We start from the raw sequence: 17,319 nt of genomic DNA on the forward strand, positions 1-17,319 counted from the left end.
TAGCAATGTCTTTACAAGTAAGAATTCCAGAAAGTGCAGTAGGAGCCATTTCTGTAAGTGCRTGCACATGGACGTGCATGTTGTTTAGAAGCAGCTGCTGTTTCTTCTCCTAATGTTTTTGCAGAGTGCAATTCCTGTGTTCAAAGCTGCATGTGCCTATTGTGCAACTGCCTTCAGAGCCTGAGCTAGTTTTCAGACTATCYCTACAAACAGTCAGCCCTTGAATTGGTAATATAAGAACCAAGGGACAGAAAATTAGCTTTCAGGTTCCAGATAACCAGCAATGTGTGTATAGTAGTTGGTAGTACAGAATTGCTCAGGAGAGAACCAATAATTGCTTGGCTTTACTTTTAAAGCCTTTCTGTACCCATTCTTRTCTTCAATACAATATCCTTATGCTGATTCTTGCTTTCAGCCTCTCGGTGATGTGCCCTGGTTGCTCATAATCGTTAAAATTTTTAGCGAGTACCGTTGATATTTCTCCCAGCCTGCCTTTGCGGTGTTAGAGCTCCCTCATTAACCTTCTATTCATTCTTTCAGTCTCTCTGCTATGATGCATACAGAACTCTGCAGTGCTTAAGTTGCTGATAAGCTAGAATAGTCTAACATGATGCTGTTCATAATTCTGAAACCATGGTATGCTTGTTGTTTTCTATTTTTTTTAACCTCAAGATCTCTGGATATATGTGTTTAAGGTCTCTGTTTCAGTGGGTATATGATCCCTTATTGGTGTAAATTGGTATGAGTCAAACTGTTTTAAGCAATGTCAAACCAGAGCGCTGCAAGCAAAGCTCGTGTTACCCAGTACCTTTACGCAGTGTTACGTGTGGGTTCACGATGTCCTRGGGAGTGTCACAGACTGACCTACTCTTTTCTGTCTGCTTCTAACAGTTGCCTTATTGGACGTTTGGGGCAAATTCTTCAGCCTCCTATTTACAGTCCCTCACTGCAGGGACCCACATGAACAATTCACGCCAGCCGGCTGTGCACTTTCCTTGTCATCTGAGTGCACGCCGACAACATGGACACTGAAAGAACCCCTCTGAGGTCCCAGCAGCTCTTTGCATGGGGCTCTCCGGGTGCTCTCTTGCTCTGCCCCATGCAGGGCTGCTTTATTCAGCAAAATACCAGCTCAGCAGTTGAGGTTGTTCTTTGTGCAGTCCTGGGTTTAGAGTAGGAAGCACAATGAAAATGAACAGTCCTGAATGTGATTGGAAATGTAGGAACAAAGTAATTTGTAAGAATTGCTGCAGTGTAATGCATCTGTTTCACTTGGGCTTATAGTAGAGACTGAAGTTTCTTTTTTCCTGTCTCTACAATTAGTAAATGATTGTAGCCCAACTTGAAATAATTGCTGTTAGGTATGATTTGTTCCAAAATTTTTTGAATTCTATGTTTAGAATTAATAGGCTTCTATGAGTGATAAGATATCCTTTCCATGTTTACAGTTTCTGTTCATAAATTTTACAAAAGTTTTGAGGTTCATTAGCATCATAAATTACCTAAAAGGACTTTGTTAACAGTTTCCTAAACATTGGCATTTTGTGAGTATATGCAGGTGAGCAGTATAAAGATTTCATTTAGTTTGGGAATTTCTTTTTCACATTGCTCTACTYAGATACAGAAATACTTCAACAGTATGTGACCATACAACTAGTTGTTTGAAACAGCTGGAAGTGATAGTACTAATTGTATGCATTGAATTAGGAAYGTGTTATTCCTGTAACATGAAAAGCAGTAATAAAATACTACTACTGTGTTTCATGAGTTGTGAGTGTACTTTAGAATTATGCATTAATTGTAAGGCAATTACTTATCACTTAACCTTTACCCTTGCCTATCTGATACCAGAATCTGTAAATTTGTTAAAGACACTAGGAGAAAACCATTGTATTACTTGTMAAAAATCAGGTGATTGTATGCTGCCCCATAGAAAGGTCTCGGGTGCTAACTTTTTTAGACATGAGGTCAGTAGCTTAGTTAGAAAATAAGAATAAATAGAAGTGACTTACACATGAATGCTCAAACAAGTTGCAGAGTGAATCTACGTTCACTTGAGGTGAGCTTTCTAGCGGAGGTGCCTGGTCACGTAGATGAACGACAGTAGAGCTCCGAGTGTATTACACCAGTTCTCAGTTCAGCAGACAGTGGTGACTACTTCAGCAGAGATCCAAATTCTCTGTACAAGAGAGAATTGAACAGAGAACCGAGTACAAGAGAACTGTTTCAGTCACTTGTACAGTGTGAGTGTCTTTGATTCCTGTTGACAGAGATATCTCAGCAATTTTTTGAGCTTAGGAAAGTCTGTGTGTGCAACAGCACTCACTGACAACATCCTAACTCAGAACTTGTTGAAGGTTAGTGGTTAAATTGTTTTGACTTGCAGGGCACCAGTTGGGTGGTTTTGTTTTTTTGCTGTTTAGATCTGCAGGCCTAGGTCTAGCTGATGTGTGTTATATCTAATGGATGGACTAACTGAGCTTATCAAAAGTCTCACTTTTGATAATACCTTTGTAGAAATTCCACCAATGCATATTTTTTCAACTTCTGTGTTTTTGTTGTGAGGAACTTACATGATGTGGAATMATGTGTCTATTGTAGAAGTAAAGGTAGTCATAGACTGTAGCTTTAGCAGGAAAAAGCAATTCTGAAATTGCTATACTAAATACAAAAGAGTTTCAGTCTTTAGGGCAGGACCTTTAAAAAGAAAATAAGAACAAAACTTTTTGGTAGTGGAGAATGTATGAGTTAGCAGATGTGCCCAGCTGCTGAAATTCACTACTTCAGTATGAATTTGAATATTAGCAAATAAAGTGTGTGTGTGTGTGTGTGTGTGTATAAAAAAATCATAAAACACCTGCTTATATTTCTGTGTGTCCATTGGGCAGAGTGTACAAGTCAGGCTTACTTGGCGTGATGCTCAGAAGTGGGCAGTGCCCCCTCTGCTTCCCCGCCCTCTCTCCTGGGTGCGCGTGGGTGGTGAGTGCCCTTGACACCCTGCAGCATCCAGCACCGGCCTGTTCGAGGTGCTGGAGCCATGGGGACGTGTAAGCATAACCTAGCCAAGTACAGTGTGCTAGCATGACCTCTCACTCATCTTTTCCTGCCTCGGCTGTCAAATAAGAACAGCTTACAGTGAACACAAAAAAAGATATTCTTTATCTGTCAGACTCCTAGGAAACTATGGAGATTTTCTTCTTTTGGCTGATACTTGGATAAAATTCCTCCTGCAGAAGGATATTAAGCACAGAGACCCCTTACAGGAAGGGAAATTTTGCATTAGAATTTYGTGCTAACTCATATAGATCTATGGTTTCCTTAACATACGTAACACTGATTTAGCACGGGATGAGGGCTGAGACGCTGGTGTCCCCAGTAAGCTAATGCTTCCTCTAGACAGTGGTTTCTGGCAGCATCCACCAYGCTCTGCCATCCCCAAGCCCCTGTGCCAACCCTTGGTCAGCTGGCATCTCCCGGCACTTCTCAACTAATGTGGGCAGTTTGCTGATCTCTTAATTTACTTAATTCAAATATAAATTTATGAACCGATTACTCTTTCTAAAAGACAATTTTATATTCAAAGACAGTGATTAGGAAGATATTTTGGTCAAATACCATGTTTCACAAAGCAAAGTGGGTTTTCTGGTTTTGTCCGGACTGTTTATTAAGCTTCTCTTGGGAAGCTGCTTTGCCCCCACAGTGGAACATGGCCATGAAGAAATGGATTGCAGGCAATTTCTTAAGCTTCATATCTTAAATAGGTAATACAAAGCTTTCTGGTTTTAAGCTGTTTGTTAGAGGAGATCACATGCAACACTGAGCCAGAAGATCCATTAGAAATTGTTCTTCAGGGTTTTTTTGTTCATTAAGTACTCAATTTTTTTTCTAGCTCTATAGTCATTTTGCAAGTGTTACACTGACTGCTGGCTGGATGTGTACGTAATTGTTTTAAGTGTCTTGCTAAAGAACACATCTTGTATTTTCCTGCCGTGGCCATGCTATTAAAATATCAGATAAACTATTGAAGTCATTCATGTATAGTAATAGTGTTTGGATGAGAGGAACTGCTCCACTAACAATCCAAGACTAATTCTCTATGTTGTTTGCTATTTTCTCGCCTGTCCTTTTCCTTTAGGAGATCTGTAGCACTGCTGTATCCCTTCAGGATGGCTTTGACAACATAATGGTAACCATTCTGAGACCATACATTTTTCTCCTGTTTTTTCCCTATGCACCAACATTCATTTCTTTCARCAAGCTGCACACCTTGCTTTGGATGAGAATGATACGCTTTGGGCACTCTTCTTACTTAGATGGTATGGCAGGTGCATGCATGAAGATTGTGAATACACTGGCGTGCACACAGTGTATTTCCAGTAACTGGATCATTGACTTATTTTCCTTTTCAGAGAGTGTTGTGTTTCTGACTGTGAAAGATTAGAGTAGCTGCAAGATATTTCTGATGCCCTGTACATTTAAGCATGACTCGTTTTTTGCGTTTTCCATTACCTTCCCGCTGGTGGCTGGTTCTGCTCTGCTCTGTGCTAGCTTTTTCCATGGTGTGCGTAAAATAAAGCAAAGGTGAATGTGGCATCAGCCCTGCCCCGTGAGCCGAGCGGCAGGTACACTGCCAAGGGAGGAGGGCACACTGCTTTCCGCCCCGTGCGTGCCGGCGGTGGTCCGGCCTGTGCCGTGCTGGGCCATGCGGGCGTCTGCTGGCTCCTCGTGACCTGCTCACGCTTCTGCCGGGCGGCCGCGGAGCGAGAGCTCTCCCCGRGCCCTGCTGTAGCAGCTTCCAGAATACTTCTCGTCTCGGGCAAGCATGGCAGCACCCTGCCTGATGTTGCTTTCCTGAGCTGCAGAAGAATGTGCAGTTACCAGAATAACCACTTCTGGCTACTTTCAAAACAAGTAGCAGCTAASGGTTACCTGTTACATTATTATGTTTCACAGAATTCACTTGTTTCTTGGGAAAATAAGATGTCCCTCCCTGTGGCTTCCCTTAATTATCTGTTTGAAAGCTTGCCAGATAGTAATGAGAAAAGCTGTTTCAGAGTTAGTTTTAACTGTTTCTTACCATCTTAGGGAATGCTTCAATGTTGTCAAAAGCACTAATTGGAAAGTCAAAACAAAGTATGTTTTTAAAAAGTCTTTCCTGTTCACTGTGTTATCAATATTTTGTGTATGCAATAATACTGTTATTACTGGTAACATGTTATGGTGGTTAACGTGTTAGCATATKTACACCTAATTAGACACACCTAGATATGTAGCAAGTATACAATGAAGTCTTTAAATTTATCATCATATGATATTTTTCTCATGTCCTGTAACTGTTAGCATTTCACTGCCTAGTTCTGAAGACAGATTTGATTGTCAGAATCATCCTAAAGTACCATTGCTGCTTTGACAGTCTGTGCAATTCCTTCCTTMYTTATTTATTTATTTATTTATTTATTAGTGCATGCGCAATTCTGGCTTGCAGCAATTGGCTGCTGTGCTGGTAACTTTTACTAAGCTGTGCCTGGAGGGAGAGGTCGTCTCAAGTTTAGCAATGTCTGCTGCTTCCGTGCAGGAATACAGAACTCTCTCTCACAGCATTGGAATTTGCTCTGTGGTTGCTTGCTGCTGTRGATTAAATTGATCTGAACCCTGACTAATGAACAGCTCTTTGTTCAAAAGTCACGTTTGATTTTGTCTGTGGTACGTGCCTGGCCTGGGTAGTGGTTCCTCAGAGGCTGTGGTTATAGCAGTGAGTGCTCTACTCTTTGGAGTCAAAACCACCTKGAGATGGGCTCCTTTATGTATGTTTTAAATGGTAGGAAAAAGGTTGATGGACAAAACTCATTTGTGACTCTCTGCCAGCTGGATATTTCTGAGATTGTGCATCTGCTTATTTAGCATTTTCTTAAAGAATTAGGGCTCAGTCCAATTTCGTTAATATACCTTTCCTTTGACTTTAGGAAGACAGTGTTCAAAGGAAGGGTATGGGCATTGGGGCACAAACTGTGTTCTTGGACACATCAGGTTGGCTGTCGCCGGCTTCCCAGGGAACTGTGTGAGAGCGTTGCGGGGACCAGCAGGGTGACACACGGCCCGACTCCCGGCGGAGCTTCTGCCTGGACCCGCTTCCCCAGAACCCCAAGGCAGTCTGTGTTACTGCTGGAGCAGTTGAAGGCCTCAGGTTTTCTACAGATCAGTTGTGATTTTATTGTATTTCACAGTTTACCTTTGGTGAACTCAAATTATATTTTTATCTCTAATTTGGATTTCTGAAGCAACTTGTTCATAGAAAAGATTATTCTTTTCTTTATGTTTCTTTATTTGTTTCATTTTAAAACAAGAAAGTTTTAAAGTACTTGGCAATCTTCTTGCCACCCCTGGATACAATTCTCCCRTTTCCCTGCACACAGCGGGAACACCGTCTCAGGGCACCATTTCCCTGTGCTGCGGCAGCTTGGACCAGACAGTTCCATTTGTTCCATGTYTCTTTCTTTCTAGGTGTATTTTTAAACACAAACCAAAATAATAGCTGAACTGCAGARCTGCTGATCGCACATACATGCTTGTTAACATTTGGTATGATTCCAGCTACAGGGATGCAAGCAGATGAAGGAGGAAAGGTCCTATGGTGCTTCAGTGTTTTACCCCCTGCAACATTTTCCTTGCAGATGCTAGCTCTGATTGTAATGCTGTGGCTTGCACTGTTTGTACCTAAGTGACTTTTAGCCTTGAATTATAATACATCTTTCTATGAATATCCTGATTAAAATGGCAAATGTTTTGTTGGAGGACTTGAATTTGTTTGTTTCCCTTGTGAGCTGGGCAGCTAAATGGGAAGAACGTGACTGTTTCCAGTTCATGTCTGTGACTGAGCTTTTTTTGAGTAGAATGGTTTTCAAAATGATTAATTACAGCATTACAATCACAGAAAAAAATACKCAGAGTTGATTGTACTCCTGCCAAWTTCTCATTCACAAWTTTTTCACAATTATGTCTAAATTTTTTTCTCTTATGCTTCAGAACATACTAATGCAGTAACAGTTGAAATCTTTAAATGATTTGTCATAATTGGGTATTAATTTTGAATTTGAAGTTAATGGGCTCTAGTGATCACAAGATTGGAGTGCGTTTCTGGTCTGTAATGGCTAGAAGCTGGAGATGCTTATGTATTTATCCTGTACGTATTTTGTGTGCATCGTCATAGCCTCTGATAATGAGCATTTTGTCTGATATCTGGGGGAAGGCTAGTGATGAAGTTGCCTTGGAAAGTTAGCGGCACTGTATTAAAACTGGAGATGAGCACTGATTTTAAACTTCCCATACAGTTTAATGTGCTTCCTGTATAATATATGTGTTAATATATATGTAATATAATATAATAATAATTAAGTTTATAATGTAATATAATATGTATATAAAATGTGTGTTGTCTTTGAGACTTTTTTTTACAAGATAGGAGAAATCCTTTCGAAAATTCCATTTTCAAAGGGTGTCTGCAACACCTCTGTTCAGTAAATGCCTTTTTATTCACTTTGCAGTRTTACAATAGTATCATAAATCAAAGCAAAGTCAATTCTTCCATCTCCATACAAGTAAATACAGAATTAATGTAGTTCAGCAGTCAGTTTGGTGTTAAACAATGCAGCTTTCATGAAGGAAATGGTAAAGTCTCTCCATAATGCTTTATTACATGAGTTGATTGGATTTGTATCYAGAATTTGAAAGCTGCTTGTTTAGAGCATCGAGATTGTGTCTGATCTTAACGTGTCTTTCAGGGTCAGCCAATAGACCAAGCTGCTATTTTTTCTCCGCAAGTTCGACCCTCTTCTCAGCTGCCACAGTACCCAGGGTTACAGCAAGCACAGGTACTGAGATGCTCCTGTGGAGCAAAGGCATAAAAATGCTTTTAAAACCAGCCCCTGTGCCTTTCGGCCTGCTTTTCTCTACTGAAGGTTTGCTCAGGGCTTACCTTGTTCATGTGGCCTCTCATGGCAGTGGCACGTTCCAGAGCGTTCATTTGTCTCTGCCTGCTGTATCAGGTAAAAATCTTAACGTGGTCATTTTACCAGCCACATCATTAGGCAAAACTGGAGAGACCAAGTGTACTTCAGAGTTAAATCTCTGAAGACTCTTTCTGGTGAGCTCACTAACTCTTCAAATAAATCTTTACGTCACACCCATCCCGATCTTTGGGTTAAAAAAGAAAAGTGGGGAGGAGCACCAGAGTTGAGGGGAGCCTGGACCTGCAGACAGTGCTGGTGCTGCCAGCATGTGGTAATTGCTGCTTGGTGTGTGGGTGAGCACTGGATCTTGCTGACTTGTCTGTTTTGTTCTTTTGATAAAGGTAATCTCTGTATTTTATAATAAAGTTAATTTAAATATGGCCTCAGTGAAATCGCTTTTCTGGCTGTTTTCCATGCAGAGCATGCCTCATGGATACACGATGTACAGTACCCAGATGCCTTTGCCACAGCAGCAGGCTGGTGGTATAGTACTTTCCCCCAGCTACAGCCCCCGACCATACACAGCAACCCATGCCAGTCCCACGCTGATGGAAAGACTAAGACAGATGCAACAACAGCCAAGTGGATATATTCAGCAGCAGGCTACTGCGTACATTCAGCCTTTGACAGGCACTCAGCGGTAAGGCACTGGGGTTCTCATGGCTGGTAATAGTGCAGCATTCTGACTGCAACTTTGATTTATAGGTCTAAACATTTATTTAAAATTAAGTTTATTAACCAAAATGAGGTTAATGCTGGGTCTATTTAGCAATAAATTTGCCTTTCTTCTTAATTTTCTCCCATGTTTTTCTTCATTTAATTTCTGTTTTAAATTAGTCTTGGCACATACTGCTGCCCAGTTATCCTGTATATTTGTAGAGTATAAAAATATTTTTTTTTAAAAATGATTCTTGGATACTGTTTCACCACACACATGCACATGCTAATACATACACTACATGAGATATATCCATACCATGCAAACAAGTGTATCCTGTTAAACACTAATAAATATTCCAGGTTTACTAAAGATTCTGTAGTCCAGAAAACAGCAGATCTGTTGTAATCAGGTAATTTAACTAGCAATAGACAAATGAATTTTGCTTAAGCTTGGATGTATTAATTCTTCTTCAGTTTGAAAGTACAGCTGAGATGCAATGTATACGAGAAACTGTGAGGAAAAAAATAATTTGATAAGAAATGTAACGAAACAGAAAACAGATGAAGCAGAAATGACATCTGTAATAGGGAGTATCGAAAAGTAAAGTAGAAAATGTTGAGTTTGGCCTTTAGTTTGCTGACAGCCTTGTACAAAAACATACAAGGCACCTTGCATTTGGAATAAAGCTGCAAACTCGAATTGCTTTGTCTTTACTGAAAGTTTTACACAGCTAAGTTAAATTGTTAGCTATCCAACATGTTTTTCCCCATGTACATCTTTCTGGCTTTGTCAATCTTAATTACTCCTATAACACCCTATGGAACTATTTCTTGTGTGGTCCACTTTTTATTTTCTAAAATACTGAAAAGTCTTTATCATCAGTGTTGTATCTGAATTCATTCTAATATAACTGGAAAACACTTTGAATGAGAGAATTTTAATGTACATGTGCAATTCTTGCTTGCAATGTGGAAGTTCACTTTTCTTTCTAAATAATGCAAGAGAGCCAGATGGTTAGATCTACTTGTTGTGTTCAGAGAAATGTTATTACTTACTTATCAGTTACTGGGCAGTAGTATGGAACTGCTCCTGTTATGGAATATTTTTCAAAACATTCATATTTAAAAATATATTCTTCCTGTCAAACCTAAAATCCTAAGACTAAATCCTAAGACTAAGGTTACAGGCTATAGTTGAGTGCTTCTAGACTAACTTATTCTCAGTTTATAACTGAAGTATAACCATCTTTTTATTTTTTTTCCAATCAGATTGACCCATCAGCCTTTGCAGCAGAACTCTTTGGTCGGAGGCGCAGTGGATACTGTCTCAGGCACAGGTCCACATCCAAACCTTAACTCAGTACAGGTGCCTCAGGAACAGATGAGACAGAGGCAGCAGCAGATTCGACAGCAGAGACTCTTTCAGGTGAGTGACTCGACTGCATTAAAGGAGAGAGACATTTGCATGCAGGAAAGGAAGTGTAAACATCACTGTATCAGGTGATGGTATTTCACACTCACTTGTACGCATACTCAAGTTTAAAGCAATGGAGTCTGGTATTATGAACCTGAACTGCTTTTATTTGAGTGAAATAATTCATTCTTTACATTTAGGGCTTCCAAAAGAAAACTTGATGGGTGTACATGTAAAATTCCATGTCTTCAAGGTTGTAGCACACTTTTGGAAATGGTAAATTTGAGAATGGCCTATCTGAATGTTCTGAGGCAAAAGCAGTGGTTGTGCTGTGGCCTATCTGGTGTTACAGTGAATACTAGAATTAAATCAGAAGGGCTTGTCCCTGTCTGGAATATTTCTTATATTCTGATTTGCTGGTATATTTTTCATTTGGAGGGTAAGTATCAATTTTTCAGTTAAATACMTAAAGATTGATACGAAGGAAGTAAATCTTTTTAAAATCCTTCCCCCAGCCCTTTGATAGTTGGAATTATTTTCATGTTTTCACTTTAATGCAATAGCTGTTTATGCTAGTTACTATCAATTGATAATGTATTTTATTTAGATTTTTTGATGTTGTAATATACTAAATATACCAGCTTTTGAAAATTTCTTTCTATTAAAAATGGTATGACTGAATTTGAGTGGAAGTAGAGGGCTGTAAGGCTTATGTTTCACACAGCACAGTGAGGGAGGGCCCTTCCACAACCAACACTATAGGCAAGCCCAAACCATAGCTTGGAAATAAGTCATGAAAAGCCATATTCCTTTGAAATGTAACCGTGGAGTAGCGAAATACTGTGGTAACTTAATGAAAAGACAACTGCTGCTGTTATTGGTGGTAATGGTTTCTCCAAAGCAGGGTGTGGGTGCATGGGGCCGTTCGTTACTGTGACAATCTTGTTTCAGTTGCAGCAGCAGCAGCAGGGTCAGCAGCAGGCGCTGGGTCTCCAGGCAATGCAAGCACAGCAGCCTTTGGTAAGCAGATGTGAAAGCTGGATGTTTTCGTGCAGGTATGAGGGTAATGGCAGGGGAGGTTTTGTTATGCGCTGAGACAGGCAGCATGGCGATCCAGGAAGAGTGAATGGAAGTGCTTGAAAGAGCTGCCCTACTTCAGCGTCTTGGTACATTATGTGGTGCTGACTTGCTCACATCCGTGATGCTGTTGCTCCCACCGGCAGGACAAGTTATGAATGCGTGTGCTCTGCACAAGTGGGGTCGTAAGCTTGTTTCACCTGCATCCTGAGCTGACCAAAAATTGTATCTATGATAAAATACCTGCTAGTTCAACTTTTATTAGTTGGGGCTCAACATCTTGATAATGTATCCACATAGCATCTGACTAGGGGTAGAACAGGATTGCATCTGTCTGTAGGAGACCATATGAACGTGCCCACCATGCCAGAATGTGGCGAGTGCTGAGATACGCATCCTCTGACATGTACTTGGAGCCCATCTTGCCTGCTGGATTTCGATCTCAGTGTGAATACAGGCCTTGAAAAGAAGGGCTTGTGTACCACTCTTCTCGACCTCCTGGCTTCACTGTAGCATGGCATTTTAGTTTGCTTTCTAAAGATGCATCTTTTAGGAATGAAATACACAGTTTTCTCTTGCTCCTTTATGCTCCTTTATGCTCCTTTAATTCACCAATTTAGTCAAGACTATTAGCACAATTGAGCCAAATACGACAGCTCATGAAGTTTTTTCTGTATTTGTAGTATAAGATTTTAAGGTGAAAGCAGAATAACATACATGATTGAGGCTGCTTGTAGAACTGTATTTTTGCTCTAATACTAAGAAAAGAGTTCACTTTGAAACGAAGGTGTTGGTTGTTAACACTTTCTTCATGTTAGTATGCTTGTGGAGCATTTGGGTGCATATGCGCGCTCCCTCTGGTGTTCATTCTGGATGGTGGCACCTCCACTACTATGAAAAACCCAGCCTCTGCTTCGTTCRTGTTGCAGGTGACAATCGATGGGTTTTGGCCTTTGATTTTAGGCTGTACTGCTAATGTCTGTCAAATGGTTAAAATAGTCATTCATGCATTTTTATACATACGTAAGAGAAATGAATATATATAAAAGATGGGTGTCAAATATCTGGTGTGTTGAATGTGTACAGAGAAAAAAAGTTGCTTTATTCTCTGAAGACCACCTTTAAATTACATGGTAAGTCACATAATAGAACTCATAAAAAGGACTGTACAAACAGTTATTTTTGAGAAACTCCTTTATGCTAAATTGGAGCTTTCCGTAATTCAATGTATGATTTTTACCAAGTTGCTATCTGTCACTATCAAATAACTTTTGTGGACACTCGTACTGAATTTACATAGTACTTAATACCGTGCATTGGAAAGACCTTGTCTTGATCCATGTGGGATCAAGTAAGTATGATCACGTAAGGATCACACTGACCATTATTTTGTTCAGTGGATGAGTTTGTCCACTTGGTTAGGTATTGAGCAATTTCCCCTTCCATTAGAGCTAAAAGAAGAATGGAGCGTGCAACTGCTACCCTGCAAAAGGAGCACAGGGCTGTGGAGAGCTTGTTTCGTGCATATCCCTCTTCTTATCTGAAATGTTGCTGCTCTGGTTAAAACACTCTCCTAGAAGCTGAAGTATCACTTGACTATTATGTTTCAACTAYACGTAATAACTGAGAAATGCTAAAAAGGATGTTAATGCTGATTTTCAGTTTCAATTTCCTTTGGCTTGGAACAAGGCAGATTATAAAACTGCTTAAACTGACCTGCAGGATGAACGCTGGCCTCTGTAGAGGTGGAAAAGATGAACTTTTTTGTAAGAGAAGACTGGTTCTGTGCCTTGTGCCTGGCTGTGCACGTGTGCTACCTTGTAATGCAGTTGGGAGTGTAGAAGATTTCAGGGGGAATGAAAGAGAAGCAAAAGTTCTGTAATTTTTAACCCCGTTAGGTGGGTCCTGCTGTGCTATCCAAAGTCTGTGCGGGTCTGTTGCCAGAGTTTGGTCTGCCTTTGTCCTGTGCTCATTTTCTGCATGACCCGGCGGCTGCTCACGTGGTAACACTTTTCCTGGGTTCACTGACTGAAATAGCTCTCTGCTTCATAAACCCCGGCTAGAACAGCCGATAGCAAGTTCAGTTCACACTTCAGYGTATTTTTATTCCATCCTATGAATTATCGCTCTCCCCAGGCCAGAGGCATTTCGGTGACTGCGCAGGCGGGTGCCTCCTGTCGCTTGCCTCCTGGTTTGCTGTCGCCCGCCTGGCGTCTCTGGCGCAGTTTGCGCTGCTCTGCGTCCGCAGCAGCGGTGCCACAGCTCTGTTCCTCCGCTCTGCCGTGCCGCGAGCTCTGCGACGCTCCGAACCAGGAGCGCGCCGCGCCCGCGGGGTGCCGGCCCCGCGCTCGGGCCAGCTGCCCCTTCCCTGCTGCGGCCCGCGTTTCGCACGGCGCGGGCCAGGCGCTTTCCGTGCCYGCCCGCAGCGGCACTTGGGCGTTGCTCACTTCTTCCCTCTCCCGGTGTTCCTGTTGCAGTTTCCGAGGCAAGGCCTGCAGCAGACACAGCAGCAACAGCAGACAGCTGCRCTGGTCAGACAGCTCCAGAAGCAGCTCTCGAGTGAGTACGGTTTCGTGCRTGTGTGTACATACAAATACCCATAGTTATGTATATTTGAATATGGACATACCCTTCTGGAGACTTTTTGCTTATTTAAATCCTGCCACATATACATGTAAGTAATTTATCTGCCGATAGTGATGTTGCACCAAACTTCCAGTGCTGGCGCATCCCAGGGATTTCAGCTGGTCTCCACTGGAGAGGCCAGCTCCACTAAGCCCGCGACGGGACTGGTGCCTCTTTCCCGTTCACAGTTCACAGGGTTTTCTCCCCTCAGCTCTAGAGCAGGCCAAGTCCCTGAGGCGCTCAGCAAGTCTTGTGCRTTAACAGGTCTATAAAGAAATGTATTGTGCTGAGACTTAAGACTAGCGTTTGCTACAGCTGCATGCAATACAGATATTTTTCTGTATTTTTGCAGAGCACAGTTATGAGGTACGAACACTTCAAATGCTTCCCTTTACTTTTATCAATCAGGTAACCAGCCACAACAAGGAGTGAATCAATAYGGGCATCCTTCACACTTCTAAATCAAAAAGACAGAAACAAGGCGTAGTGTTTCGTTTGCACTGAAGAACAGAACATTCAAAATTCAATGCACTAGTTATTGCTAGAAAGCAATTTTTATTATTTTAATAATTATTTTTTGTGCTGCGGTTGATGTGAATATGTAACAAGGTGGGTTTTGAGATTTTTCTTTTGCATTTAACTAGATTAAAATGTATGGACTTGTGGGCCTACTTGAAGAATGTTGTTGCAGATTTTATGAATTTGGTGCTTTTTAGGTCCTGTTACTTTTAAAGAGGACAAAGAATGTTGGATTTATTTATTTGTGGGAAATACTTTTTCTTTCTTTTCTTTCTTTCTTTTCTTTTCTTTTCTTTTCTTTTTTTTTTTTTTAATGAACCTCACTGGACCAAACTACTGAATCAAAGGCACTTCCAATTTTGGCATTAAAGTTGATTTGTTCATTAAAATGTTCACCTCCTAATTTGATGGTAGAACAATCATCAGTTTAAATTGTGTTTATTTGACTGTAATTTTCATATGCACTTTATAAAGTTCTTTGTTTAAAGTACCAATTTTCTCTTGCTCTCATTGTGGTAAGAAGGTGCTGAAGTGAGTTTCTTGCTTGTATTAGAATTTCTAAAATTTATATTAAAAGCCACAATGTAACATTAATAAATCTACTAGAAGTAGCAGTGTTTCATATTGGGTCTTTTTAATATAAATTTCATTGGCAATCAGTTCTGAAAGAGTAAAAACATAGAAACAAAGATTGAAGGTCAAAATACATTTTAGTCTAACTTATTTAGGGCGATCTCCAAGTCTGGGTAAAGTCTAGCAGGAGCCTCTTCATTGACATGGAAATGAATCTCTGCCTCAYTTGACAGGTTCAGCAAAAAATCTCACACTGTGTTTCACAAGGTGAAAGTGGAAAAGCCACTAAATTCTGCTTTGCAGCTTCTGTGCTGCAGTAGCTGAGCCTTGCTCGGAGTGAAGCTGCCCTAAATGAGTGTGTGTCTGTGTGTGTGTGTCTGTGTGTGTGTGTCTGTGTGTGTGTGTCTGTGTGTGTGTGTCTGTGTTTATACATACATACATACATACATATATATGTATGTCTACTGTTAATTTTTATGGTAAGTATTTAAAATTCTGTGTTGAATTTTTGACTTGGTGAGTTTCAGTGGTACAATGCATTAGGTATTATCAGCTGAGTACAAATGCACAAGTAGATTATAAATCAAAATTTCTATAAACAGTTGTTATTCTAATCTGTACAAGTATGTGGTCATTTTGCTCATACTAGAGTTAGATAGTGTATTTGTTACTGTTTTATGTAATTTAAGAGTTACTCTATTTTTTTTAATAGATTTTACATTTTGAATACATTCTGAATGTGGAACATGCAGGATATTAAAAATATATATGTAGGAATATTGTTTCCCTGTTCCATGTTAACTCAATTTGCTTAACTCACCATGTGGAGAGCTTATATATGGTATCATAATTGCCTGTTCTGTGGGAGAACTGGGAGAGGTAGTACAGCTAGTTAATAAAATAATACCTTCTATACAGAAATCTCAGGAATTTGTACAAATCCCACACTGCAAGACCAGTGCAACCAACCTTAGCAAAAGATGCTTTAACATCTTTAAAAGGACTTTGTATACTGAAGATAGCTGTAAAATTCTTATCTTAATCTTCTCTAGTCTAGAATCAGACTTTATCAAAACACGGAGGTCACTTAGTCTACTATATTTATAACTGTGTTTCAAAACATGAAAATGTCTGGTGAAAGGTGCTGGGTTTGGCCTTTTAAATGACTATATAACCTTAAACTAGACTGCTCAAAGCAAAGCAGACTGAGTATTAGTTTCTCTCCTGTTACAACCGGGCAACACAATGGCTAAAGAGGGGCTGCACCATTTCACTGGGGGAAAGACTGCCAGTTGCACATCCAGTTAATAGCATATATGTAAACTTACAAGTAGAAAATGTCAAATATTTATGATACTTTTCTCTATATATATGGAAGACAATTCTTAAAAATGCCTGTTTACAGTACTGTCAACTTCTGGTAGTCCCTGGTGACTTCACCAGTGAAAGTTAAAGCTGGAAGTGTCAGGCAAASCTCCAGGAAATCTGGCGTGTTCTGATAAATCCAGCTTCATCAGCAAGAATGAGGTCTGCAYAGAAGTTCTAAAAATAAAATCTTGATAATGTTTGCTTCATGCTTTTTTGAGTAGATCAGGAAATCAACTAGTTTATGCAACTCATGATTCAAGCTGCAGGCTGTTATAATTGCCTTTTGTGATCACATTCAAGAAGACTTACCAACAGCTTGAATTCTTTAGGCTTTGATTGGTTTTTAGGATAGTAGGATAAGATTTTCTTCACATAAAATTCTTTCGGTCTAGTTTTTTAAAAGGACTTACTTATTTYCTGGGTCAAAAGCCTTTACTGTTTTTCAGAATAATAGATAAAGCTATTCCAGAGATCAACCAGTAAAATTAATTTAATCTAGCCATTTCTTTTGCTGCTATTTCATCTATACCGTGGAAGGAAGAAACAAGAACACAACTAACTATATGTGTTTGACATTAGGAAATCATCAAACCAACATAAAAGCAATCCAAGCTGAGGGTGTACGTCCTTAACAAAACAAACTCCAAGTTGATTGTAATGTAGCTAAATGAGGTTAAATCTGCATTTAACTCTTAACCCTCGAATACTTTTTCATGAGCAAGATTCTTACGTGCTATTCAGCTGCTGATGGGACATGTTAATGCAACCAGTTCAAGTTCTGTTGTTACGTTAGCACTGAGGGCTTTAATTGYGAGCCCTTCTTACAAGCAAGAGATCTTACTATTGACCCCAAAAGGACATGTTACAGGACTTGTTTTTTATTATTCTAAATTATGTAAAGTGCTGGAACTGTTCAAGGCGCAGGTGTGACTACACTGTAGTGGACTTTCTGTAAGGGATACAGAGACAGCAGTCCCCAAAGAGCCCCAGCTTCAGCTCTGCTGGGGCGTCCCGGTACAGCAGGCTGCTAGATAGCTGCGACGGTGAGGAACAACACGGCTTCTCCCAGGAGATCCC

The 17,319-nt window shown here is 40.3% G+C and overlaps 1 protein-coding gene across 1 annotated transcript in view; it reads left to right on the plus strand.

Annotated features, from left to right (window-relative positions):
* MED12L (mediator complex subunit 12L) overlaps nt 1-14,901 on the plus strand; it is a 148,336-nt gene extending 133,435 nt beyond the window's left edge. The window contains exons 39-44 of the mRNA XM_085302872.1: nt 7,779-7,868; nt 8,426-8,646; nt 9,936-10,092; nt 11,032-11,100; nt 13,635-13,716; nt 14,191-14,901. Of these exons, the coding sequence (XP_085158998.1) occupies nt 7,779-7,868; nt 8,426-8,646; nt 9,936-10,092; nt 11,032-11,100; nt 13,635-13,716; nt 14,191-14,243 (672 nt within the window). The 3' untranslated portion in view covers nt 14,244-14,901. The remainder of the gene's footprint in view (nt 1-7,778; nt 7,869-8,425; nt 8,647-9,935; nt 10,093-11,031; nt 11,101-13,634; nt 13,717-14,190) is intronic.
* The last annotated feature ends 2,418 nt before the right edge of the window (nt 14,902-17,319 follow it).

Source organism: Rhea americana, unplaced genomic scaffold, assembly GCF_003343005.1.
Source record: "Rhea americana isolate MKP2758 unplaced genomic scaffold, rheAme1 scaffold_193, whole genome shotgun sequence".
NCBI classification, from domain to species: Eukaryota; Metazoa; Chordata; class Aves; order Rheiformes; family Rheidae; genus Rhea; species Rhea americana.